Genomic DNA, 27021 nt, shown 5'->3' on the forward strand with positions numbered 1-27021 from the left:
CATGAGTGAGGAAATGTTCAAACGATCGATGTTGTCCTGCGGTCGGCAAGTGATCGCAATAACTCCTTTAATCATTTACATTGAGGGAAAAAATTGTTGGTATATATAACATCACAACACCAATTTGAATCGAATTAGCTTTTATGAAAAAAAGACGATTTTGAGCTGCACGCCACCAGATTCTTGGAGTCGATGTGAGTTTTGTCGATCTTGATGGATAACATTTCTCACGACCAACTTGTACAACTTCTACAGGGGTGTATAAGCAAATCATTTTTCTGGGTGAATCATTTATGTCCTATAAAAAATTTATTTTCATTACAAGGCATGCCATTTTATCAGAATGACTCTTGATGAATGAATACAAAGAAAATACAACAAGCTCAGATTGGGTCGTTTTTCTCGCACAAACACATAGATCCAAGTTCACTACAGACAATAAGTATATCCTTTTCGGACCCAATTTCATATAGTACATTCGATGAAAACAAACCATGACTTTCCATAGTATCGTACGATGTTCACGATGCACCTACGAGTCTACGACGTCTTCAATGTCCCCCATGAACTTCCCTTTTGTCCAGACATATCGCCATCAACAGCTGGTGACCACTTCAAATATAAAGTATTTTTGAGGAAACTATCAACCAAAACCTATCCCTATATAAATGCACCCAATCTCTCTCAAAGCAAATCAAGCAACATACATACAGCACGGAAACAGCTCAAAACCCCAAAGAAGTCAAGAGCCATAATAATATCCATGATGCCACCCCATCATCACGGCCCAGCCATCCAACGGCCGAGAGCGGCGGGATCGAACGGTCCCCTGAATTTCGCCCAGAAATTCCACCCCTGCCACTACCAAATCCCGTTTTTTAAAATCAAAATAGAAGGCTCCCTTCCCCATGCTTCAGCTCCCCTCCCCCCGCATGCGCCCTCCTGCGCAGCTCCGGGCCACTGCCAGGTAGGCCCCACCATGCAGCAGCCGCCTCCCCCGGCCCCCGCCGCCGCGCCCTTCTCGTCGGCGCCGGCGCCGCAGTCGCTCGTCTCTCGTGCGCGCACGGCGATCCACTCCGCCGCCGCCCGCGTGCTCACCGACATCAAGGCCGACCTCCGCGGTACGGTCCGCCGTCGCGCGCCTCGCCCGGTGTTCTGCTCGGTTTTGAAGGTCCGAATCTAATGAGCTCACGGCGGGGATCGGTTGCGTTGGGTTGCAGATGCGGACGGATCCGGCGGGCGAAGCAGGGCGCCGTCGCCGAGGACTTCGCTGGATCGGGAGGCTGAAGCGGGCTTCACGGGGCAGGAGCGGGACCTCAAGCCACCGTCGCCGCGTGATGAGGTATGGGCATTCGACTCATCCAATTGGCCGCTGCTTCTCTTGTGGAGTCGTTCAGTCCGGTGCTCGCTTTTGTGATGTTGGATTGCTGGTAAGTGGTGACTGACAAGAAGGTGAATTCGTCGTGTCATTGGTGGTGTGAAATGATCAGAATCGGGGTGCAAGTGTTGCTGCTCCAGGCAATTGAGCTGTTATCAGCTTGGGTGCGGCTCTGTTGTGGTAGCAGTGCCAAGCAGAATTGTGAAGTTCTGAATTGGACTACTCCGGGGGCTAGAAAAGTTCAGACCTTTTGCTTAGTAGCAGCTACTATGTTATTTGTTTGCTGGGCTTTGTCAAATGCTCCATGTTATGGATTCAATTGATGCACACGGTAGAGCTTATTATGGTCATTTCCGGGTTACGAGCTGGGGTTGGGTTTGTTAACTACAGTTTAATGGAACATCCAGTTCTGGTGAATTGGACTGAATACTACAGTTCAAAAAAAAAATTGGACTGAATATTAATATTCTGGTAGCAGTCAGCGACGAATATGTATGGTTCTCTAATTAGTGTGGAAACCCTTGTTTTTTGTCAACAGTAGACCTATTGTTGAATGCTTAACTTTCTAATTTGTGGCATTTTTTTTATCGTGAATGCAAATTAGCTACTGAAATCAGTGGTGGAGCTTGATCAAAGCTACTAAGCCAGCCTAAGTTACTAATAAACAGTAGCTATTATGCTACTTAATCTGTAGAAATTGTGTTTGGCACTTGGCAGAGCCATGGCCTCAACTAAGCTCCGCCTCTGACTGAAATAGTTGCATCTTCACGTACGCTACTAAAATCGTCGTGCTTCCAGGTAACAGAAACAAGCCCTTCAGGGAACGAGGATTGCTCAAGCATACCAATTGAATCAACTTCTTCAACAAAGCTGGCCTTTCCTCCAGCTTCAGTGGTTAAACAACTGGTAGCTGCCATTGAGTAAGTTTGTGTACCGTAGCATAGTTATGCTATCTAGATTTTCAGTTTGCCTCATTTTGTATTCTAAAGATATTAAACTCTTTCGAAAATAAGTTCAGTGCCATATTAAATTTCCAATTTTTGGAAACCATTTTCCACTTTATTTCTAGTGTACATTCAGTGCTGCAAGGAATCTTTGTCATTTTGAATTGAGCACATACTTGGAACTTCCTGTTTACATGAATATCTTCGTTTAGGTTATTTTGTCTTTTGTGCATATGAAATATGAAATGTACAAACAATGCTTTGCTCTTGTAGAAATGGAAAAAATTTCAAGTCAATGAGTGATATGAGGTCTGCTGGAGACCAATTACTGAAAGAGAAGGCAGGCTTGAGCTTATCTGTTGTTAAATCACTTGTTCGACGCGACAAGGAAGAAAGATTGAGTTCTGAATTTTTTGGTGATGAAGAAACTCAATCTTTGATGTACTCTCTGTTCAAATTAGGTATGCTTTCACTTGATGTGCTGAGGATGTTTGTTTGCACTGCCATTTTGAATTATGATGCATAATTGTCTTTTCAGAGGAACAGTTTCCACATGATGGAAATAATGGTAACCCCGAATTGATTCATTCAAGATCTCTGTCCAAGGATCTACAGGGTGCGCCACCTGGAAGTTTTATTCATCATTTAGCAGAGGTTATTGGCAGCATTAGTTCTGTGCACAAGATGGCATTCTTTTGGCAGTCAGTTGTTCTTGAGGTGAGTATTATGCAGATAAATTGCCCCTCATAGATTAGGAAACCACCTTGTAATTGGTGTGTCTTGGCAGTACCTTCCATTCCCCGTAATCGATGTTTCTTGGCAATACCAAACTAGGCATATGGTTATACATATGACTCAAAACTAATTTGGTTTCCAAGAGAATAAGATAGCAAGGTACCGATTTATTAGATAAGAGTTATCAACTAAATGAAGACTTTATTGTTCCACATGCAGTTAAGGAAACTGTGGTCTGATTGGCAACCTGTGCCTCGAATGCCATTGGATGCTGCTCCGGACTTGAATTCTTGTTTACTACATCAGGAGATACAAGTCGTAAATTGCTGCATTGCCAGGAAAAAGAGAAGAAAAGCAGCAAAGGAGTCACTGGATTCCTTGCTAAAGCAGGCAAGTATTGATAACTCAAAACCCAGGTCTTCAAATGGTGAGTCTCCTGAAAGCGAGATGTATGCAAGAGATTGTACTGGTGATTATGTTCTTCGACTTGGTGCTGATCGTTTATCCGAGAACTTAACATTGCTGGAGACTGGTGAGCCTATCTATTCCCCAACACTGCAGGTAAGATACTGAGTTCCTTAACAGATTTGCTAATCTTTTATTATGCTTCCTTTTATTATTTCTGAACTTTTTACAATCTATATACAGGAAGGCCCTATCATGACAGCAGAGCTTATAAAAGAAACAGAGGAGCTTGTCTTACGGACAGGGAGGTATGTCAAGCTTTTTTTATCTACTGCTGTGCTTGGCATGCCAATAGTTAAATCCACATATTCACATCAGTTTTGAGGATATTGAAACCTGCTTCCTTTTGCAAATCTGATCCTTGTGCAACACCATCCTATGATCTTCATTTCTGTCACTAATACAGTCGTGACATTTTAAGTAATAGAATTTTTTTATGATGCTTTTTGTTACCTCTCAGTCTCGGTGCCGGATGCTCTCAACTTCTATCAGATATGCAGGCTTTTAAGGCAAGTTTAAAGTTTTTCATCACAAAGAATGCAAATCTGTTAGACTAAACTTCCTAAACAAGAAATTCCTTTTCCATGACAGGCAGCAAATCCAGGATGTGTTCTGGAAGACTTTGTTAGATGGCACTCTCCACCTGATTGGTCTGAAGACTGTGCAGCAAACAGTACCACTGTAGGGGAAGGCTCATCTAGACGTGGGCGGTTAAGTGATAGAATGCAAACAAAAGGTGATAACTGATAAAACTATCTCTGTCTCTCACATGTGCTATAAGTTACCATGTTTCCTAAATGTTTTATTTTGAGATGGCTTTGTTATCCAGAAGGAAACTTGTGGAAGGAATTGTGGGAGGCTGCAAAACCTATACCTGCTGTCGAACAGACTCCTATATATGATGAAGATTTAGCAGTGTGAGTAGAAAATACATTGACAAGTTGTGTTGAATCTTGATATCACTTGTAAATAATTATGGAGCGATGTAATCTTGCAGGGAGAGCATCTTTGATGCCTTGGAAGTTATTGAGCCATCTAAACTGTTTGAGCAGCTGCTTGCTGTCATTGTAAGTTCGATGATTGCCCTTTTTCTTCTGTCTTGTTTTTGTAGCTAGCTGCCAAGTCTCGATCTTATTTATCTTGGGACAACTTCTAATGCCTTACTGATTGCTATTTGTGAATACCAGCTTTCTGTATGCTTTGTGACAGCAGAATCAGTTCTAGCAGCAGATAGCAGCCTGTCAAAATTATTCTATGATTGCAAGGACTACATAGCTGGCATTTACCAAGATGACATGTCAAAAGAGAAGCTAGATGAAATCTGCAAGGTATTCAGCTTTTATTTATGCATCCAGACATTATCATACCACAGTTGAGGAGTATGAACACACTAATGCCATGGCAGGTGTATGAGACAATGGAAGCCATAGTAACCCACCCTGAAGAAGCTCTCCAGATCATGGAGCAACCTGATGAAAAATCTCTTGAAAATAAAAATCGTTTCAAGCTGAAACTCAACTTTATGGCCAAGGATCGCCCACTCTGGAAGCGCCCGCCAAAGGATGAGAAGAGGATGTCTCCAAAGGATGACAAAAACACATTGGAGGAAAAGAACACCAAGATATTCTCCAACCTTTTTGACAAGAAGGTCTCCATATTTTCTAAGAAGAATGTGAAATCATCGGAGGTGCCACCGACACCACCGTCTTCTTCGCCAGGGCCATTTGACGAGAGTGAGTGGACGATTTTGTAGCTGAAATTCCTGTGTTATTCCTTTGTACAACTTGTAGAGAGGTGTCCCAAAGATGACGGGGATAAGCTTAAGCTGTAAATACTCATCCAATTCATTGAACGTTTTTTAAATAAACTGAAAAATGTGAATATTTGAATGCAGTATAGTTGGCCAGGTAGATGTGCCTGAGTCAGAGTGACTTCTCTTTTGTCACTTTAGCCAAGACGAGACACCGTATCCAGATCAAGACACGGCGCGCCACGAGGGTGACGACCCGGCCCTTGCTCACTTAACACCATATCCGGGTTCCGATATGGCGCGTCGCTAAGAGGGTTACGCCCCCAACGGTTTTCTCTTGGGTTTCATCTCCATAAGAGTGGCAAGGTTTTTACGTTGGCTCGCCAAGCCTTAACACAACCCTCCTCCTTTACCCGGGCTTGGGACTTTAGCCAAGACGAGAATGCTAAATAATTACTGTTTACCGTGGGATTTGTTATTGTTCTCGAGCTAACAAGGTGCCCTTGTTCCAGCTGTTGTACTTGTAGATCATGAAACTCAAATTATATCTACATGCCTCGCCATTTTGGTCCACAAAAAAGTTGAGAGGGCTGATCATACAATGTTTCTTATAACTAATTATATCTTCTGAACATAAGCCCGATTGGCAATCTACCCTTCATGTTGGTTGCTTATGATGTTGAATAAAGCATAAGTGCATAACAAACATGGCAGTGGTTTATGCTCAGATTTTACTTTATCTGCTTAGTGCTCACCGATCAGCTTCTTCACAAATGGCAATGGACACAGAGAGAACAGTACCTACTACTTTGGTGTACTACAATTTGTGAGTTCTCGTGTTATTCTATTTTTCTCCTTACATCTCTGGAATGGTGGTAGCTTTAACAAATGAGAGAACAAGAAGTAAATCCGTCTGTTTTGCTCATCGCAGAGATGATAATACTTTTTTGCTGACAGTGGCTGAAAGAAGTGCTGAATCTTCACTCGTCAGCTATGTTTGCATGGACCTCATCGTATATTCTGAAACGAGCTTTGAGAACAAAGACGACCTGTCCTCCAGCAATTTGGTGGGCGTGTTGCGCTCAACAGCTACACCTGAAAACAATAGCACAGCATCATCACAACAGATGTGGTGCTCAACGCATCAAATTTGGTAGGGACTGCTGTTAGTGGCGCTAACCGTCGTCAAGAAGCAGCACCATGTCGCTGTCAAGAACCGAAGTAATTCTGTGCGCAATTGTGATGACCGTTGTCTCCAAAAACTGCTGCCTCAGCGTTTTCTGGATCAAGTTGTCAGTAGCAGTATCCACTGAAGCAGTGGCTTCGTCCAGAACAAGGACCTTACTCCGTTTCAGAATTACCCTACCAAGACAGACAAGCTGACGCTGGCCTACGCTCCAGTTCTCACCGTTCTCTATCACTACAATCCAAGTCAAGAAGATTTCAGAAGAACAATCGGGTACTATGTACTACGAAAAAATGTGAAAGGTGTACTGCAAGACTCAATGTGAAAGGTGAGGGGGGAAAGAAAACTAGTAGCCTTGAACTGCATGACTCAATGTAACGATATCAGACCTGGTGAATCAAGCTTCAGCTCCTTCTTCCTAACTTCGTCCCCTAGCTGGCAACGATCCAAAGCCTGAAATTGTAGCAGATATATATTTCAGATGTTTTCTTTCTTTTTTTTAAATAAACAGATCGATGTCAACTTAGCTAAAATCAACATGCAAAAGTGTGATAACTTTCAAGAAAGGAACCGTGTGAAAAGCAAAACTACCTCCCAGATTTGATTATCAGTGTACTCCCCAAGAGGATCAAGGTTGCTTCTAACAGTTCCTCAAACATTGTTGGCTCTTGTGGAATGATGCTTAGTCTGGATCTCAGGTCATGCGATCCAATGGTGCAAATATCGACGCCATCTATTACTATCTGACCAATAGTAGGGTCCACAATTCGGAAAAGAGCCTGAATGAGGGTTGATTTGCCACTTCCTGTTCTTCCAACAATACCGGTCTTCATGCCCCCAGGAAAAGTGACTGTAAGGCCCTTCAGAACAAATGGCAGTTGCGGGGCATATTTCACCTGCATCAAACCGAAAATTATGAACGCCGTCCACCTAACATAATTCCTTTGCTCTTTTCATATGACCCTTTGACTTCTTCAAATGTATTGAGGAATGATCAGAGCATAACAAAGCACACATTTTATCTATTCCTTTGCATCAAAATTAATTCTTAGAACACTACTCTAGAGCTGAAAAAAAGGGATGAAGGATATACATGGAGATTGTAGAGTTGAATTTCTCCATTAGATGGCCAGTTATGGTCCAACTTATCTCCTGACATGAAAAGCGGGGGCTCTGCAGGAATGCTTATATATTGCAGAATTCTCTCTACTGATATAATCTTGTTCTCCAAAGTGCACAAACCCCAAACAACCAAGGCTTGCAGCGTGTTCAGATTAAGTCCATATGTGATAGCAAGACCAGCGATACCTGAAAGTTGGGCACTCAGAGAAGATTCCGAACTAATTTACTACCATCCATTCAGTAGAACTATACACTTGTTCAGAATTGACATGATACCTGGATCAATGAGACCTTTTGGCAGATTGATCAAAAATATCAAAGAGAAGGCAAATATAAGAGATGACAGCGCATCCAGACGGAAGCAAAGCCACCCCATTGCCGCCGTGTTGTACAATTTCGGTTGAGAGTAAGCATCCATTAGGTGGTTATTAGTTGCTACAAACTGATTTTCCTTTCCGAAACTTCTAATGGTAGTTGATCCTGTTATTGATTCTGCAAAGTGCATTATGACAGGAGCTTTGCAAACTCCTACTAGCCTTTGCAGCTCCCTGGATGTATCTATGTAGTATCTCTGCACAAAGGCAAGTACAATGAGATATCGGTGATCCTGCAGCTTTACATGCAAGAGGATAAGAGTGGGCGAAAGGTACCTGATACCAGACACAGGCAACAAATACAGGAATGAAGACAACAAAGACCTGCCATGCAACCTGAGACATCACCGCTACAATTCCAACAAGCTGAATGATGGAAAATGCCACAGAGCCCATCTGGTCAGCAATGTTGGTATCCACTTCGCTTTGATCAGTTGAAGCCTGCAAATTCCAAATCCATGTGTTAGGACTTAGGATACTCCAAGCAAATAGATTGAACTTATGAAATTTGATCCTATGAAGATGACTTGCCCTGTTCAAAATGCGCCCACTCGGAGTGGAATCGAAGAAAGACATAGGAGCTCTGAATATGGACATATGCATCTTGTTGAATAACAAAGTCGCTGTCTTGTATGCAACTATTGCAAGGAGCAGTGATCTCACGAGGATGCACAATGAGCTCCCAAGAGCCAAGGCGACATAGACATAGAGCAGTGTCGACATGCTCACTGCAGGCTCGACATCCTTCGACACGGGAGCTGCCCAAGCCATCCAGTAATTACTCGCAATTTGAAGTGCTTGAAAAAGTATTGCGCTAGCAACACAAACGGTACAAGAGCTCCCCTATAAGCTAGGATGAGGTAATTCCAGTAGACCCAGAACCCCACCCTGCCTTTCTCCCTTTCCTCTTCTTGCACCAGTTGCCCACTCTGAGCATTGTCTTAATCTTCGTTAGCTTTATCTTTCTTCTCAGATGATGACAGTGATCTGGATAGCTTCAACTTTGCTGAGCCACTGCAAGAGGAGGACATATTGCCTCTATTCATGGCATTAATCGCGTCCAATGTTGTTAGAGCATCCTTGTGAGCACCAACTAGCTCCATGAACTCTTCCCCTGAACCCAGTATCTCGTCATATTTCCCTGCTTGTGCTATTCTCCCATCTTTCATGACCTACATCACAAGCTCCATAAGAAAAGTCACACAACATTAATTATACATGAAAATTTTACCAAGAAGTCCTCACAAGAATGAGATCAGCAGAAGGTGGGAATTCAATCTGATGTGTGACATAAACCACTGTTTTTGAAGCCAAATCCCCAAGCAAGCATTCCTGCAAAATAAAAAGGTACACACACACACACACACTTAGCAATGAGTTCTCACAATTGTATTGAACGTGTGCAAATGATGAGGTTTAATGAGAATAAATCAATTAATCATGTACCTTATAAAGGTGGGATCCTGTTTGCGCATCAACTGCACTGAATGGATCATCGAACAAATAGATATCGGTATCCTGATACAAAGCGCGGGCTATCTGAATCCTTTGCTTCTGTCCGCCACTAAGGTTGATGCCTCGCTCGCCAATGACCGTCTGGTCACCAAATGGCAAGATCTCCAAGTCCTTGTTCAGGGAGCATGACTCAAGGACTCTGTCATACTTCTCTTTGTTCATCTCCTTACCAAACAGTATATTCTCCTGAATTTTGCCGCTCTGTATCCATGCCGACTGGCTGACATATGCTGTCGTCCCGCATATCTGAACCTCTCCTGATAACTTTGGAATCTCACCAAGAATACAGGATAGCAAGCTAGATTTGCCGGAGCCAAGTGTTCCACAGACTGCAACACGCATGCCTGGCCTAACTCTGATGTTGAGGTCTTTCAGCGTCGGGACTTCAAGTGAGGCTTCCCAAGAGAAGCACCCATTGCTGATGCTGATTGCAAAGTCAGAGCCACCACTTGGCATCCTCTGCACAGCATCACTCGGCAGCTCCTCGAGGCATAGGAATGATGCGATCCTGTCAAGGGACACCTTGGTCTGAATCACCATTGAGATCGTGTCAGGAAGGACATAGATCGGTTCCTGCAGCACCGGGAACGTGGCCAATGCAGACAGCACCTTCCCTGACTCCAACGGGATCCCCATGAGCATGCAAGCTCCGAAGGTCACCACCGCCACGAAGGTCGGGGTCCCCCAGAACACGAAGGTCACCGTGGCCGATGTGTAGAGGTATCTCTTTAGCCAATTCGTCTCCGTCTTCCTCAGCTCGATGATCTTGGATAAGAATCTCATCTCCCACCCCTGCAGCTTCAAGATCCTCATGTTGCGCAGGATCTCTGACGTCGCCTTCATCCTGACGTCCTTGCTGTCCATCAGCTTCTCCTGGAACTTCTCCTGCATCTTCCCCGGGGGCACATTGGCGAGCATGATGACCACGGTGGCGCCGAGCGCTGCAAGCTAGGCGAGCCCCAGGGTGGAGTAGAGGATGAACATCGCCATGCCCACTTGCAGCGGCACCAGCCAGAGGTCGTGCATGTACCACGCGAAGATGCCGACGCGGTCGGCGTCGACGCTGATGATGTTGATCTCCCCGCTGGTGCGGCTCCGCTTCGACTGGCTGGAGAGCGCGAGGCTCTTCTGGTACACGACGGCGGCAAGCGCCGACCGTGCGCGTAGCCCGGCCTGCTGCAAGCGGAAGAACCAGTGCCGCTGCGACACGCACTCGAACGCCTTGGCGACGATGAAGGCGGCAACAAGGAGCTGTGTGGGACCGAAGCCGGCGACCAGAGGGGTGAATGGGAGCCGATTAAAATTTCTTCTAAATTCGAATCGTCGGTCTATATCTCGAAAATCACCCAAGCCCTCACGCGTTCTGACTAGAGTTTGGAATAGCTATGAAAAAGCTAAACCAACACAAAAGGCCTCGAACGAGCGAGCAAAACCACAAATCAAATCGGAAGCGAATCGGGAAAACTGCAGAACTGATCTGCCAGGACCGGTCTGACCGGTGCACTGGACCGGTCTGACCGGTCTCGACAGTTCAAAAAACTAGCAGACCGGTCTGACCGGTCTTGACTACCAGTCTGACCGGTGGCACCCAGAAAACCCCCAAAAACTTGGATTCAAACGATGAATCTCAACCAAACGATCACGAAAATCGATGAAACTTGGGGGATAGCTTCGCCCCTACCCCGTGAACATATCCCCAAGAGATCTCGTCCTAAAGATCGAAGAATCTTGAGAATTCGAGGGGAGATTAAGAAGGATTGGGGTTTTCTCAAGAACTCAAGAAATCCAATTCAAAAGAGCTCGTGATTCCAGAGGGTTTGGGACAGGATTAGAAGCACGAGAATCACAACAAAGAGCTCGTAGAATCCTAGCAATCATATGCACCAAAAACGAAATTGAAATCCATCACACAAGGGCACGAAAACAAGGGGATTGGATTGATTCAAAAGCCCAGAGAGCACAAGGAGGATGGGGCCTCCTTTCCCAATCAAATCTGATACAAAGTCTCACAAATCCATAACAAATCCTACTCTAAAGAGAGGAACGGAGGGAGAGGAACACAGGGGTGGCGCCCTGGGAGATAGAACAATTTACGGGCGAAATACAAAAGCCACTTCTAACCTAACACAAGTGAAGGGGTATTTATACCCGCGGGACCGGTCAGACCGGTACGCTGGACCGGTCAGACCGGTTGGTTAGACTGGTCAGACCGGTGCCAGGGACCGGTCAGACCGGTTGGCCTGCAGCACCCCCTGTACACGATCTCATCCGACGGCCGAGGTTCTTTCTTCGAAACGAAGTCTTCTCCGCGATGCCACCATCTTGATGAAGATCAGGTCCGCGGTTTTGGAGGGTCCGCGAAACCCAGGTAGGTGGCCGTTTTGAGAAAACCGGCAAAACCTCACGCGCGGGAAGATTCCCGCCTCCACGCCGTGGCCCTAGACGCCGTTCCCGCCTCGGCCTTCTGACGGCCCTAGACGCCGCCCGACGCCCGTCACCTCCTCGCCCGCAGCGAGGCCCTAGACGCTGTCGACGTCCGTCGCCTCCGTCAGTCCAGAGACCGACGCCCGTGCCTCCACGACTTGGCGTCTTCAACCGCCGTCCGCCTCCTTGGTTTTGTAGCACAAACCAAGAAACCCGCCTTCCGTCGCCGCTTGCGCCCTCGATCCAGGAGTGGACGCCACAGCTGCCGCCCGGCCCGAGCTCCGGTCCCGGCTGCCCTTCACCGTCGTCCACCGCACGGTTCATCGGCCACAGCACCTCCACGGCAGCTGCCCGTCGACACTCGACGCCCGTGTACCTACAATCCAAAGACCAAGCGCACGATCACACCGCACGGTTGACAATTCACTCATCACAGGCGGGATAGAGTACTCACATTCCTCAATCTCCCCCTTGATGAGTGCATTGTCAACACACCACAAACGAACCAAGAGAAGTGAAATCAGAAAAGAACAAAGAAGCACAAGCAAGTGAAGAAAGGCTCAGAAAGGCAAAAACAATCACTTACTCAAGCAAAATCGATCCCCTAATATAAGGGCAAAGGCTCGACGCAATCGATCAAAATCCAAAACATGACTCCTCAAAGACAGAGGTAACGCTCGACGCAGTCATGCAAGAAGCAGAGGGAAAACGAGGAAAACCAGGAGCCAAGAACAAAGCAGAAACTCCCCAAGCAAGTCTTTTCCCTCTCATAAGTGCAACTCTCCCAAAATGATGCACTCTCAAAGCCCTGTGCACAACAGGTTTTTCAAAAATCAAACAAGTCTCCCCCTTATTCGATCACTTCTCACAAAATTCTCCCCCCTTGTTGGCACATGCACACATCAAGCCTAAAAAGACCTAAAGCTCCCCCTGAAGCTGAGACTCCCCCTGAACAAATGCTATGCAATGAATGCAATGCAGGAGGTGTAAGTGAAAGCATTCAGCGATACAAGGATATGAGCAACATCTAGTCACAAGCACGTGTGCATCCATAAACAGGACCTGCATCTAGCCCAACAGGGTATATCAAATCAGTCTAGAGCTAGGCAAGTTCAGTTTAGGAGAAATAAAAGCATCACCCATGATTTAGCACTAACAAGTAGGGAATGGAAAGCAGTGCTAATCAAACTCATACAGGTGAGCCAAACCAGCCAAAATAAGTTGCCAACATTCATTTTTCAATCAAATTTATAGCAAACATTTCTTAAAGCCAGGGGTTGAAAGTTTGTCATGCTTTACTTAGCAACAAGGCCAAGCCTATGCCAAAAGACAATCAGAAGCTTAAAGCACTCGTTTCAGTCATGCACAGCCTTGCTCGGGTTCTCACAAGTGCAAAGTGAGCCGTCCCGAAAGCTCGATCAGTGCGACAAGCAATCCCACCTGGATCTTTTCAATCCATTTCAAAAACAGTTCAAGCAATTTTATCACATTTAGATCATTTCAAGTATGAATTGCTTAACGAAAAGCCACACTAGCATGAATAAGATAGCAAAGCATGTCAACACACCCTAACAAGCTAGTAGCCAAGAAGGGGTGATCATGTTTTCAGATTTTCAAATCAAAATAGCTTAACTCAGATGATGTCATATACACAATGGAGCAAGCTATACATGATCAAGTTTATCAACTCACACTAGCATGCACTAGAAGATCATAGCAATGTATACAAGAATGCTAGTGCAAGTGAGACAATGCAAAATATAAACATATACAATACATATGCACAATGCAACTACCAAACCTAGAAAACAAAGAGAAGCAAATAAAATCTACAAAGCTAACCAAAGAAAAGTCAGCAATCAAAAGGGGTAACAAACCCCAAGCTCCCCTCGCAAGCGAGCAAAGGTGTCCTGCTCAAGTGGTTTGGTGAGAATATCTGCGGTTTGCCTCTCTGAAGGAACATGGACCAAGTCTATGTGGCCTCTCTCATGGTTATCTCGCAGGAAATGTAACCGGATATCTATGTGTTTGGTTCTGGAGTGTAGGACAGGGTTCTTTGCAATGCTAATGGCTGACATGTTGTCTACAAAGATGGGAACCCTACCAAAACTCAATCCATAATCCTGCAAAGTTTGCTTCATCCAAAGGATCTGGGAGCAGCAGCTAGCAGCGGCAACGTACTCAGCTTCTGTGGAAGAAAGCGCTACGCTAGCCTGCTTGCGAGAGGACCAAGACACCAAAGATGTACCGAGAAATTGACAAGTGCCGGATGTCGACTTGCGATCCAACCGACACCCACCAAAATCAGCATCAGAAAAGCCCACCAAAACCAGAGAAGAATCCACAGAATACCAAAGACCAAATTCAGGGGTGAATTTCAGATACCTGAAGATGCGTTTCACCACCTGCCTATGGGAGGTGCGCGGAGAAGCCTGGTACCGCGCACAAATGCCGACGCCGAACTGAATGTCTGGCCGCGTCGCCGTCAGGTACAGGAGAGAGTCGATCATGCTCCTGTACTCCTTCTGGTCCACCGCCTCGCCATCCAAGTCCTCATCAAGCGCCGTCGAAGTGCTGATCGGAGTCGGCTGAGGAGACAAGTCGCTCATGTCGAACTTCCGCAGCAAGTCCCTGGTGTACTTGGCTTGAAGGACGAACGTGCCCTGAGGAGTTTGCTTGATCTGCAGCACGAGGAAGAACTGCAGCTCACCCATCATGCTCATCTCGAACTCCCTGGACATTTGCTCAGAAAACTTGGAGACAAGAGCGTGAGAAGAGCCAACAAAGATAATATCATCCATGTTTATCTGAACTAATAGAAAGTCATTGCCAGACCGCCTGAGGAACAACATTTTATCCACACATCCCATTTTAAAGCCCTGAGCCAGCAAAAAGGTTTTCAATCTATCATACCAAGCTCTAGGTGCCTGTTTCAAACCGTAAAGAGCTTTTTGAAGTTTATAAACACAGTTTGGAAATTTGGGATTTTCGAAACCAGGGGATTGCTTCACATAAATCTCTTCTTCGATAAAACCATTCAAGAAGGCAGATTTAACATCCATTTGGAACACTTTAAAACCCTTGGAAGCAGCAAATGCAAGAAAGATTCGAATAGCTTCCAAACGAGCAACAGGGGTAAAAGTCTCCTCAAAATCAATATCCTCTTTTTGGCAAAACCCCTGGGCAACAAGACGAGCCTTGTTTCGAACAACCAACCCATCCTCACCCTGCTTGTTTTTGAAAACCCACTTCGTTCTGATGGGATTACAAGCAGGTGGAGGCTCGACTAAAACCCAAACTTGGTTTCTTTCAAAATTTTCAAGTTCCTCATGCATGGCATTGACCCAATTAGAATCAGAAAGAGCGTGTCCAATATCTTTGGGCTCAAAAGAGGCAACAAACGCTGAATGAGCAAAACCAGCGATACTTGTTACCTTGGACCTGGTGACTCGCTTGTTGAGATCACCTAGCATCTGTTGAGGTGGATGACGACGCTGAATGTGTCGAGGTGCTCCCCGTGTCGAAGTCGCCTCCTCCTCAACCAAAGCTGGTGTCTCCTCAGGTGTACCTGGTGAAGCCTGAGTCACCTCCTCGATCAGTCCCCGGGAAGTAGACGTAGTCGGGTCGGGACCGTCGTCATCGTCCGAGCTCGTGGCAGAGATAGCTGGGTCCACAGCACGCATGATAGCCTCAGCGTCGCCCTCTGCAGCTTCTTTCTCCTCATCTTCAAAGATACCGTACGCTCTAGAGTGAGAAGCATAACCGAGAAAAATACCGTCAAACGAGCGAGACTCAAACTTATCAAGATTTCCATCTTTCAGCACAAAGCACCGGCAACCGAAAACTCTGAGATGGTCAACACGGGGCTGGCGTCCAAACTGCAACTCATAAGAAGTCATGTGCATGAAAGCACGCAAGAAAATGCGGTTGGACACGTAACAAGCGGTGTTAACCGCCTCAGCCCAGTATTTGCGAGGAGTCCTATGCTCATCGATCATCATCCTCGCCATCTTAACTAGCGTCCGATTCTTCCGCTCTACAACTCCATTCTGCTGTGGAGTGTAGGGAGAAGAATACTGGTGTTCGAGCCCTTGATCACTGCAAAAAGCGTCAAAACGAGCGTTTTTGAATTCTGTGCCATTGTCACTGCGGATCGCTCTCATGGCCTGGGGTAACTCGTTTTTCAACCTCAAGATCAAGTCTCGAACAAACTCGAAAGCCTCATCCTTGGTTCTCATGAAAAAGACCCAAGAATAGCGAGAAAAGTCGTCCACAATCACAAGAACGTACCACTTCCCACCAACAGACATCACCCGAAAAGGACCGACAGTGTCCATGTGTAGCAACTCTCCAGGGTGAGAGGTCATCACCTGATTAACAGGCGGATGTGAAGTGGCAATCATCTTCCCGTGGCGACAAGGATGGCAAAGAAGGTCCTTTTCAAACTTCAATTTGGGCAATCCTCGGATTAGGCCAAGTGAGCTCAGTCTCGACAACAAGTCAAAGCTCAAATGTCCAAGTCTCCTATGCCACTTCCACAGATCAGAAGAAGGACCAGCCAACAAGCAACGAGAGGGGCCAAGAGGAGTTCCAGAGAAGTCAACCAAGAAAACCCGATCGCGAGGTGTAATCCGGCAAACCAAATCTCTCCTGGAATCCAGAACACGCGAACAACCCTCCTTGAAGCGAACCTCAAACCCCTCATCAATAAGTTGCGAAACAGAGAGCAAATTAAAGCCAAGATTCGAAACCAAAGCAACTTCTCTCAGGGTAAAGCGATCAGAAACTCAAACAACGCCAAGTCCTCGTATATTTCCTCTTCCATTATCCCCGAACACAATGTACTCCTTTGAGCGCATCGGGGTGAGGCTGGAGAACCATTTGTCATTTCCGGGCATGTGGCGCGAACAACCGGAGTCCATGATCCACCTGATCTCGAAGCCTCCGACTTGCACATTAGTAGTGAGACAAAGGGTGAGCAAATGTCTTAACACTGAGGTTAGCAAAGTGAGAAGCAAACCAGTGTCGAGTCATTTGCTCTACAGAAGGGTTAGCAAAACCAGACAAAGCGTATCCCCCGTCCCGTCTACCGCGTGACTGACGAATACCACCGCGAGGAAAGCGTGGAGCCTCAAAACCTCCTCCAAAGCCTCGATCCCGTGGTCCATAGCCGTACTGAAAACGACCAGGAGCACGGCCGGCAAAGCGACCACCCGCTGGAGCACGGTAACCACCACCGTCTCCCTGACCTCCACCTACACGGCGCGCCCTAGCATCTTTCCTACCACCACGCCGAGAAGGACAATGCACCCGAGCAGAGTACATGTCCGCGTTCCGTCTCTCCTACTCTCGCCTCACAGCCCGCTTCCTCCTGAAGCAAAACTCCTCCAGGTGACCTTCCCTGTCACAGAACTCGCAGTGATACCTCACCTCACTCTTGGGAGGTGGAGGCCTAGCCTGCGGACGGGGAGGAGCAGCCCCCTTCTTCTGGGCAACTTGGGCTACGGCAGCAGGGAGCGCATCGAGGGAATTCCTCAGCTCATTGGGCTTTGGAACCCAAACCTGCTTCTGCGGAGGTGCTTTCGGTGGTTCTTTAAGCACACCATCCGCGGGGTCAACAAGCGAAGGTTGTGTGCTCGTGCTAGTAGTATTTACAGCAGCCTTGCCAATCTTACCATACAACCTGTCAAAGTCTGACTTCGTGTATGTGTAACCGACCCCAAATCCATCACCACGCTTGAACTGCTTAATCATCATGCCCAACTGCGGCTCACTGCTAGAAACCCAACTCAGAATCGCCCTAAGGTATGTGTTCTCATTCTCCAAGTTGGCTTTCTCTACCGCAAGATTATCCAAATCAGAGATCAAACCAGGGCAAACAGAGCAGTCAATAGGTGGGCTAGACTCTACGACCTTAGTCTTTCCAAAAGACTTGATCAAAGCGTTCTTCTCCTCTAGCTCCGACCTAAGCGTGGGACAAAGCTTACAAGCGCCAAGCAAAGCAGGCCTAGATCTAAGATCCTCTAGTTCACACACAACAGTAGCAAACTTGGACTGCAAAGAAGCTAGATCAGACTTGAAGATAGGACACTCATCGCATTCAAGCACATCACTAACAATGGGAGCGTCCTTAACAAGTTCAAGCTCATGCTTGGCCTTGGCTAGCTCGTGAGACACGTCAGAAAGCGAAGTCTTAGCAACATCTAAATTCGCGACGTTCTCATCATGCTTGGCACGGAGAGCAACAAGATTATTCATGTGAGATATGCAGCCAGCGCACTCATCCTCACTAGATTTCTCCCTAGCACAAGCCAGCTCAGCCCTAAGCTTTCTACGCTCTCTAGCTGCTTCCTTAAGCAGCCTCTTCTGGTTGTCGAGAGCGGTGTACAACTCCCTAACCTCTGTATCAAGCAGGTCGATCATGGAGTTTACCTCTAAATCGCTCTCGGATCCAGGAGAAGAGCCGGAGTGCGTCGGTGTAACATGTCCACCCGAAGACGCACGAGCACCATCGGCTTCGCCCGCCATGGTGCAGAAACTCTTGCGCCGACCGGCCGCCAAGCAAAGGCCGATGAAGCCGGTGGCTTCCTTGTCCCGCTTCTTCTTCTTCTTGTCGTCGTCGTCGGAGGTCGGTGAAGAAGAGCGGTCGGTGTCGGAGCTCTTGTCGAGGTCGCTGAGCTACGCCAGGAAGGCCTTCTCCCGCTTCTTGGCCTTGTACTGGAAGCGCTTCTTGAGCGACTCCTTGTCGAAGCGTCCTCCCCGGTCACAACTGCGGTGCTTGTGGCGCCGACGCTCCTTGTTGGAGCCTCCCTCGTCGCGGTCGCGGTGGCGGTAGTAGCCGAAGGAGTTGTTCTGGCCACCGCCGAACTTCTTGGGGCAATCAGCGATGAAGTGGTTCAGATCGCCGCAATTGTAGTACCCGGGGTTCTTCTTCCTCTGCCTGTTGTGGTAGACGCGCTGGAACTTGCTGATGAAGAGGCACAAGTCGTCGTCGCCCAGCGTCTCCAGCTGCTCATCTGAAACAGAAGGCAAAGAGGCAAGAGAAAAACCAAGAGCAGAGTTAGCATTAGAGCTCGATCCACCACCTGAGCCAGTCACAAGAGCGATGCTCTTGGAAGGAGGGGCACCATTGAGCTTGGCTCGGGTCTGGTTATCCACCTCCGTGGCCTTGAGCTTGCTGAAAAGCTCGTTCACGGTCAGAGTCTCATAGTCTGCAGACTCAATGATCGTGTTCACCTTGAGATCCCACACAGAGCGGTCAAGTGCGTAGGGCAACTTGAGAGCCTTCTCGTGCTCTGTGTACTCAAGGGCACCAGCAGATCTGTTCGCATTGATTTTGTTCACAATAGACTGAAAACGATTGAACATCAAGTCAATGCTCTCACCCGGCTCCTGTGTGAAATTCTCGTACTCACGCCGGTGAGTCTCGAACAGTCTGGCATTTACCTGAGGTGTACCCTCGTGATAGTTCTCAAGGCACGTCCAAATCTTGTGTGCTTCCTGAAAACTCTGGACGCGTGAGAACTCCGCACGAGAAACGCCAGCGAACAAAGCATTGACGGTCTTGGCGTTATCCTCGTGCTGGGTCACCTGGAGAGGTGTGGTCCGAACAGCAAGCACCTCGTAAAGTTGGTTCGTGGTAATTTCCCAAACATCGGCTCCCATGCTCTGTAGGAATGCGCTCATGCGAACCTTCCAGTAGCCATAATGCTCGCCGGAAAACACCGGGATCTTACCAAGACTCGCCATTGTCGTCGAGTGGTTTTCGAACCGGTTAAGGTACTGAAAACCTCAACCGGGCTCTGATACCAATTGAGGGACCGAAGCCGGCGACCAGAGGGGGGGTGAATGGGAGCCGATCAAAATTTCTTCCAAATTCGAATCGTCGGCCTATATCCCGAAAATCACCCAAGCCCTCAAGCGTTCTGACCAGAGTTTGGAATAGCTATGGAAAAGCTAAACCAACACAAAAAGCCTCGAACGAGCAAGCGAAACCACGAAGTAAATCGGGAAAACTGCAGAACTGATCTGCTTGGACCTGTCTGACCGGTCTTGCCTACCGGTCTGACCGGTGGCACCCAGAAAACCCCTCGAAAACTTGGATTCAAACGATGGATCTCAACCAAACGACCACGAAAATCGATGAAACTTGGGGGATAGCTTGGCCCTACCCCGTGAACATATCCCCAAGAGATCTCGTCATAAAGATCGAAGAATCTTGAGAATTCGAGGGGAGATCAAGAAGGATTGGGGTTTTCTCAAGAACTCAAGAAATCCAATTCAAAAGAGCTCGTGATTCCAGAGGGTTTGGGACTGGATTAGAAGCACGAGAATCACAACAAAGAGCTCGTAGAATCCTAGCAATCATGTGCACCAAAAACGAAATCGAAATCCATCACACAAGGGCACAAAAACGAGGGGATTGGATTGATTCAAAAGCCCAGAGGGCACAAGGAGGATGGGCCTCCTTTCCCAATCAAATCCGATACAAAGTCTCACAAATCCATAACAAATCCTACTCTAAAGAGAGAAACAGAGGGAGAGGAACACAGGGGCGGCGGCCTGGGAGATAGAACAATTCACGGACGAAATACAAAAGCCACTTCTAACCTAACACAAGTGAAGGGGTATTTATACCCGCGGGACCGGTCAGACCGGTATGCTGGACCGGTGAGACCGGTTGGTTAGACCGGTCAGACCGGTGCTAGGGACCGGTCAGACCGGTTGGCCTGCAGCACCTCCTGTACACGATCTCATCCGACGGCCGAGGTTTTTTCTTCGAAACGAAGTCTTCTCCGCGATGCCGCCATCTTGATGAAGATCAGGTCCGCGGTTTTGGAGGGTCCGCGAAACCCAGGTAGGTGGCCGGTTTTGAGAAAACCGGCAAAACCTCACGCGCGAGAAGATTCCCGCCTCCACGCTGTGGCCCTAGACGCCGTTCCCGCCTCGGCCTTCTGACGGCCCTAGACGCCGCCCGACGCCCATCACCTCCTCGCCCGCAGCGAGGCCCTAGACGCCGTCGATGGCCGTCGCCTCCGTCAGTCCCGAGACCGACGCTCGTACCTCCACGACTTGGCGTCTTCAACCGCCGTCCGCCTCCTTGGTTTTGTGGCGCAAACCAAGAAACCCGCCTTCCGTCGACGCTTGCGCCCTCGATCCAGGAGTGGACGCCACAGCTGCCGCCCGGTCCGAGCTCCGGTCCCGGCTGCCCCTCACCGTCGTCCACCGCACGGTACATCGGCCACAGCACCTCCACGGTAGCTCCCCGTCGACACTCGACGCCCGTGTACCTGCAATTCAATGACCAAGCGCACGATCACACCGCACGGTTGACAATTCACTCATCACAGACAAAATAGAGTACTCACATTCCTCAAGCTGCCCCTGGCTCGCGTACCTCTCATCGCCGTTGAGGTACTGCACAAGGGAGTCGATGAGATACGGGCCGACGTAGGTGGCCACGTTGTACACCAGCGAGTAGAGCGCGGTCACCGCGACGTGCCACCGCACGGTGCGCAGCAGGGCTCTGGTGAGCTTGAGCGCCGTGACGACCTTCCGGCCGGAGCTGTCGCCGTCGCCGGTGAGCGCCTCGAGGTTGGCCTTGAAGTGCGGGAGTAGGCCAGCGACTCTGTCGCCGGGTTCGAGCCCCGGGACGTCGTCCAGGCCGAGGGTCTTGGAGTGGCCGACAGCGAGAAGGGGGCCCATCCACGAGAAGGTGAGCATGCTAAGAAAGCTGGCGCCGGCGAGCAAGGACGTGTCGGCGGCGCTGCCGCAGTTGTCATCGGCCGCCGCCTCGTGCGCGCCGATCAGCAGAGGCTCCTGGGCTATGGCCGCGTCCATCCCTCCTTCCGAGGAACCCAGCTGAGAGTAGAACCGCTGCTGCGATAACAGAGACGGCGTCGCGCGCCCACGAGCGGCCGGACACGGGGAACCCGTCGAGGCACGCCACCGCGTGGACGCCGACGGCGACGACTGAGAGCAGGATGAACAGCGCCCACCAGAGCCTGAGCGGCGCTGCGAACCGCTCCCGGTGGCGCTGCCGCCCGAAGCTGAGCTGCAGGTACGCGGCGAGCAGCAGCCACGCCACCGCGCGCGCCGCCGCGTCCACCTGCTCCGCGACCGCGTCGCGCGACCAGCGGCCGGCGCCAGCAACCGCATACCACGAGTAGACGGCGAGGATGACCTGTCCTCGAACGCCGCAAGAGCCCACGTGGTGCAGACTGCGACGCCGTAGCACCGGGACGACCCGTCCGTGCCGCGGCCGGCGGTGTCTTGCCCCACGTCCCCGCCCTTGGCGCGGCCGCCGGAGAGGGTGCGGCCGAGGCGGCGGAAGAGGAAGCGCCCCGCGACGGCGAGCGCGAGGACGAGGTGGGCCGCGGCGCTAATGCCGTGAAGGAACAGCGGTTGCAGGATGAAAACGAGGGATTGCTCACCGGCCGGCGTCGCCGCCATCGCAGCCGCGGCGGTCGAGGGCACGGGCGTCTCCAATGCGGGCCCAGTGAGGCGCCGGACGGGACAGGCGACGGCCTATTCAGCCAACACTGAGGTGATGCCTCACAGCATCAGTCGTCGTGACGGCGGCGACGCTGCCATGGCGGTCAAAGGATGACGGTTGGCCTCCTTGGGTGCGAAGCATCAGTAGTGTTTACCCAAGTTGGACGATGCTGCTTCAATCCAAAGTATCATCCTACGGCCAACCATCGATCATATCCTAGCGTCAATCTTCCAATATTTTTTCATGTGTTCTAAAATCCTACTGATCTGTAGGAAAACAAGATATCACAGTGTTCACCCCTGCTTTGGCACGCCATGCTGAGTAGCTTTTGCTTGGCACCATGCATCCATCAAATGTTCGTTCTCTCCGCTGCTGCTGCTTCACCCGCTTGGATTTGGATCCTTCCCTACTCCCTAGTGGCCTAGTGCTAGACTGACTCATCTTTCCATTTGTCTGACAGCGACGGAGAAGGGACCAAGGAACTAACGGGGACCGGGCGGGCAAACAAAATTTCCATGCTTGATAGCGAAGCTAGCGATACATCGCCTTGATCTCTCCATAGCTTCTCCTGCGTCACCACACGTTTTTTCTTTAGCATTGTTTTCATGTTCCTCGTCGTCGACGATCTCTAATTTGACTGTGGCTGTGTTTAGTTCGTGAAAATTTTTGAGTTTGGATACTGTAGCACTTTCGTTGTTATTTAGCAATTAATGTTCAATTATGAACTAATTAAGTTTAAATAATTCATCTCGTCATTCACAATTGAACTGTGTAATTAGTTATTTCTTTCAACTGTATTTAATGCTCCATGCATGTGTTCTAAGATTCGACGTGAGCATGTCTAGTTAGTGGAAATTTTTTGTCCAAAGGTCACATCGAATATTTGACCAGATGTCGGAAGAGATTTTCGGACACTAATTAAAAAACTAATTTCAGAACTCGTCATTCCGTGGAACGGAACTCCGGGCAATAGCACCTGTGAATCACAGACCCATAAAGCAAAAACACATGTAAAACATGGTGAATTGTTTCAAGAAAAAACGGGTATCAAATGCATATGATCTGCAAGAGCCAAGAGTAAGAACCTGGGGATTCAAGAGTGCCGTTCATCTTGGTATATGCACAATCAGTAACACTGAGCCGAAGAGAGATATATAATATTTGCTATGCAAATCTTACTTGCAAGCATAAACAGAAATTGTGAACATACATCTACCTTAATGCAAACAAATGAATGAAAAACTTGTAAAAAGCAAGTCTTGCCTTACCGCTTCCATCTTGTATAGACAATTCTGACTTATTTGCCTAATTGCTGTGGCAAACTATGCCTTTGAAGGAAACCTCAATAAACTAATCACGTGAAGCATTAAAACAGTTTCCAGGTTGCTAATCACATAAGAAGTGGGAAGGAGCAAATTAATGATACAGATATTCAACTCCAAATCTATAGCAACATCATATATATGGCAACAACTGCGAAAGTTTAATGAAGGCACGTCGTATGTTTACCATCAAGACAGAATGTTTGATATAGTGGTTAACCAAGTACTCGTTTGTTTGCACAATTTTTCTTAGCATCATCCAGAACAAATAGCATCAACGAAGATGTAACTCATCTTGCACTCAAAGAGAAGTTTCTTGTACTGGCAGACATCTGTCAAGCTGATGGATAATCACCGCGTTCGGCAAGCTGGAGCTGGAGGCTGGAGCTGGAGTGGTGTGAGAGAAAAACACTATTACCTGGCTGGTGGCTGGAGGCTGGAGCTGGAGTGACGTGAGAGAGAAATATTGTAGTGCTGGAGAACTGCCGACCAGCCGAACACGGTGAATGTCTGTTTTGAAAGGATCGAGGCCCAAAAGGGGGTTGAATTGGGACTTTTTCAAATTTCTAGAGAGTCCTTAACCTAGACTAGTATTGCACAATTTACAAATTTGAAACCTACTAACTAGAGCACACTAGCAAAGGGTCCTTAGGTAGGAGAACATACTAACATGATCATCTTTCCTAGGAAGAACCATACTAGCAAAAACAAGTTCTAGTCAAGAGATCAAACTATCATGCCATTGTCCTAGTCAAACAAACAAGCAAAAAAGAGCAAGATCACAATAAAGGAAATTTAATGCTTGAATGTAAATGCGAAGGACACGAGACAACCGGATTTTTTCCCGTGGTATCGAGGAGTTGACGCTCCTCCCTTAATCCACGTTGGAGCACCCACACAAGGGTATCACTCCCTTGCTTCACCAAGGAGCAAGTGATCACTAAGAATGCCCATTCTCCATCTCCAGTCTCCATCTCCAGAACGGCGAGCTTCACACCGTGTACAAGCTTCTTGTCTTGGGGCTCCCACAAACTCCAATAGCTCACCAAGAACCTCCCGATCACCGAGACTGGCTAGGTGCCGTCAAACACCAAGAGTAACAAGCTCCTAAGCCTTCACTTGACCTACACTCAGTTGGCCCTAGCTCAAGCACACTTGCTACACTTGTAAAGGTTGAATTCTTCAAGGTTGAAGCACAATCAATGGACTAGATCTTCCCTCTTTTGCTCAAAGCACTCTCTCTTCTTCTCAAGGGTGGCCTTAGGTATTCAATGCGTCAAAGGCAGTTCAAATGAGCCAGGGGGTGCCTTTATATAGAGTGGAGAGGGTCACATAGCCGTTGGAAGTCCACTGCAGAAAAATCGTGACCATCGGAAGAACCGACGGGTGAGAAATTGAAGGCATCGGTTCAACCGGTCTCTCTGTGTCCAAATAGTAGCCATTGGGGGTTCTGACACAGTATCCAGGCTTGCGTCATTGCACCGGTGCATGATCCGTAGGGGCATCAGTTCAACCGGTGCTGAAGAGGTTCACTGATCAACTCAAACAAACTTTCTGGAACATATTACATCCAATGCACCGATGGTTGATTCTTAAGCGTCGGTTCAACCGGTGCTGAAGACGAGTTGAGGTCCACCAAAACATGCTCTCTGGAACAAAGTACATCTAATGCACCGGTGTTTTGCTTGGGACCATCGATTCAACCGGTGCTATAGAGATTGTTGACTTGTTTTCCCCTTGTATCCAGAGAAGATAGACCGACAGGGGCGTCGGAACTTCCGCCAAGCATTGGATGCACCGATGCTAAGGCATCGGTTAAACCGGTGCTCCAGTTTTTCTTGATTTTCAGCTGAATTTACTTGGAGTTGAATGTAACTTCGATTGTTTCTTCTTCCAAGTGTTGTGCCGACGTCTTTTGACTATCTTGGGCTGTTTTTGAGCGAGTGTGCAAGATTTCTAAGGCCAACTCAATTTTGGTCAAGCTACTAACTCACGAACCCCTCTTAATAGAACGGTCAAGAACTAGAAACTATAAAACCTAGCTAAATCAAGTGTCCTTCATCTCCTTGTGACACATGAGACTAGAAAGGTCCTTAATCTTTGAAATTTAGTCCTTGGCACGCATGATTGTTTCGAATTGAGGGGTCTCATTTCATATTTCATATGAGACTAATATAATCATTGATTTTTCCTTCAAAACACATGTTAGTCGCATACAGTTGTTATTAATCACCGAAACTTACCATTAGCATCTATCGGCCTAGATGCGCTTCAATCTCCCCCTTTTTTGTGATTGATAACAACACAAAGTAGAGATACAAAGATATAAAATTGAAACGCGATAAACAAGCATGCATTACTAGAAATAAAGCACATGTAGGGACATGTCAACACAGAGCAAACACAATATCCAAAAGGCATGTCCATACACAACATCCATGAAGATCCAATCACGCCACAAACCACCAAGCTCCTCCTATCTCTACTCCCCCTATTTATCTCCCCCTTTGGCAACAAAGCACCAAAAAAGGAAGGCGATCTAGCCCTGAGCTGGAGAAGGCAGAGTCTTCATGCTGGGTCCGGTGGAGAACTATGTGGCTGAGTCGTCGGCGTCGTCGTCCGTCCAGTCTTCGTCAGCTGAAGAGGACTTCTGCGTGACCGGAGTCGCCGGAGCAGTAGAAGTAGCCGGAGTAGAAGTAGCAGCTGGCTCGGTGACGACCGTGGAGTCCGTCGGAGGAGCAGATGTGACGGGAGTCGTGTCTGGCTGAGTAGGGCGAACAGCGGACGGACGGAGCACCTCAGGCTGTGAGGGTGACTCGAACATGAGGGACTGAGCTGAGGGGTGCTGTAGCTGATGCAGACCCTGCTGCTGCCTGAGGAACTCTGCACGCTGCTCGGCAGTCCAGACACTAGGCTGTGGAGTAGGCACCGGAGCAGGAGCAGGGCTGGCAAACACCCCGGTCTGAAGAAGAGGTGACATCGGGAAGGACGCCAAGGGTGTCTGCACAAAGCCGCCAGTAGGTGGAGCAGGAGTAGTGGGGTCGAACTGGAGCTACTGGGGTGTAGGGAGCTGAGGCTCAGGCAGTCCAGTGTGATGGTACAGCACACCGAAGCATCCCGAGAAGAATGTGAACATCTGCTGCTGAATCTGGGACTGCTGCTGAAGCTGTAACCTCATGGCCTCCTGCTGCTGCCGGATCCCCTCAAGTACAAGTGTCTGGGCCTCCTGCTAGCGAGCCTGCTCGGCTTGCATGCTCAGCTGAGCTGCAGCAAATCTGTCCTGCTGGTCAGAGAGCCTCTGAAGAATAGCA

General features: G+C 48.3%; 2 protein-coding genes and 1 pseudogene across 3 annotated transcripts; 1 reads left to right on the plus strand and 2 right to left on the minus strand.

Annotated features, from left to right (window-relative positions):
* The first annotated feature begins 548 nt into the window (after window positions 1–548).
* LOC120661475 (rab3 GTPase-activating protein catalytic subunit-like) lies at window positions 549–5415 on the plus strand. Of its 2 annotated transcripts, XM_039940356.1 has the most exons (14): window positions 549–997; window positions 1031–1121; window positions 1221–1342; window positions 2177–2298; window positions 2596–2783; window positions 2861–3039; window positions 3277–3618; window positions 3706–3770; window positions 3983–4031; window positions 4114–4258; window positions 4352–4439; window positions 4520–4589; window positions 4710–4850; window positions 4928–5415. In XM_039940356.1, exons 1-14 carry the CDS (start codon window positions 764–766, stop codon window positions 5273–5275), a joined length of 2184 nt encoding a protein of 727 aa, XP_039796290.1. In that variant the 5' UTR covers window positions 549–763; the 3' UTR covers window positions 5276–5415. The 2 variants fall into 2 exon arrangements, with proteins under 2 accessions (XP_039796290.1, XP_039796289.1); XM_039940355.1 differs by having other exon boundaries at window positions 728–1121.
* Window positions 5416–6052: 637 nt separating this feature from the next.
* LOC120661474 lies at window positions 6053–10417 on the minus strand (annotated as a pseudogene).
* Window positions 10418–26300: 15883 nt separating this feature from the next.
* LOC120662838 (protein hunchback-like) lies at window positions 26301–26690 on the minus strand. Its single transcript, XM_039941904.1, has one exon. It carries the CDS (start codon window positions 26688–26690, stop codon window positions 26301–26303), a length of 390 nt encoding a protein of 129 aa, XP_039797838.1.
* Between the last annotated feature and the right edge of the window lie 331 nt (window positions 26691–27021).

Source organism: Panicum virgatum, chromosome 2N, assembly GCF_016808335.1.
Source record: "Panicum virgatum strain AP13 chromosome 2N, P.virgatum_v5, whole genome shotgun sequence".
Lineage (NCBI taxonomy): Eukaryota > Viridiplantae > Streptophyta > Magnoliopsida > Poales > Poaceae > Panicum > Panicum virgatum.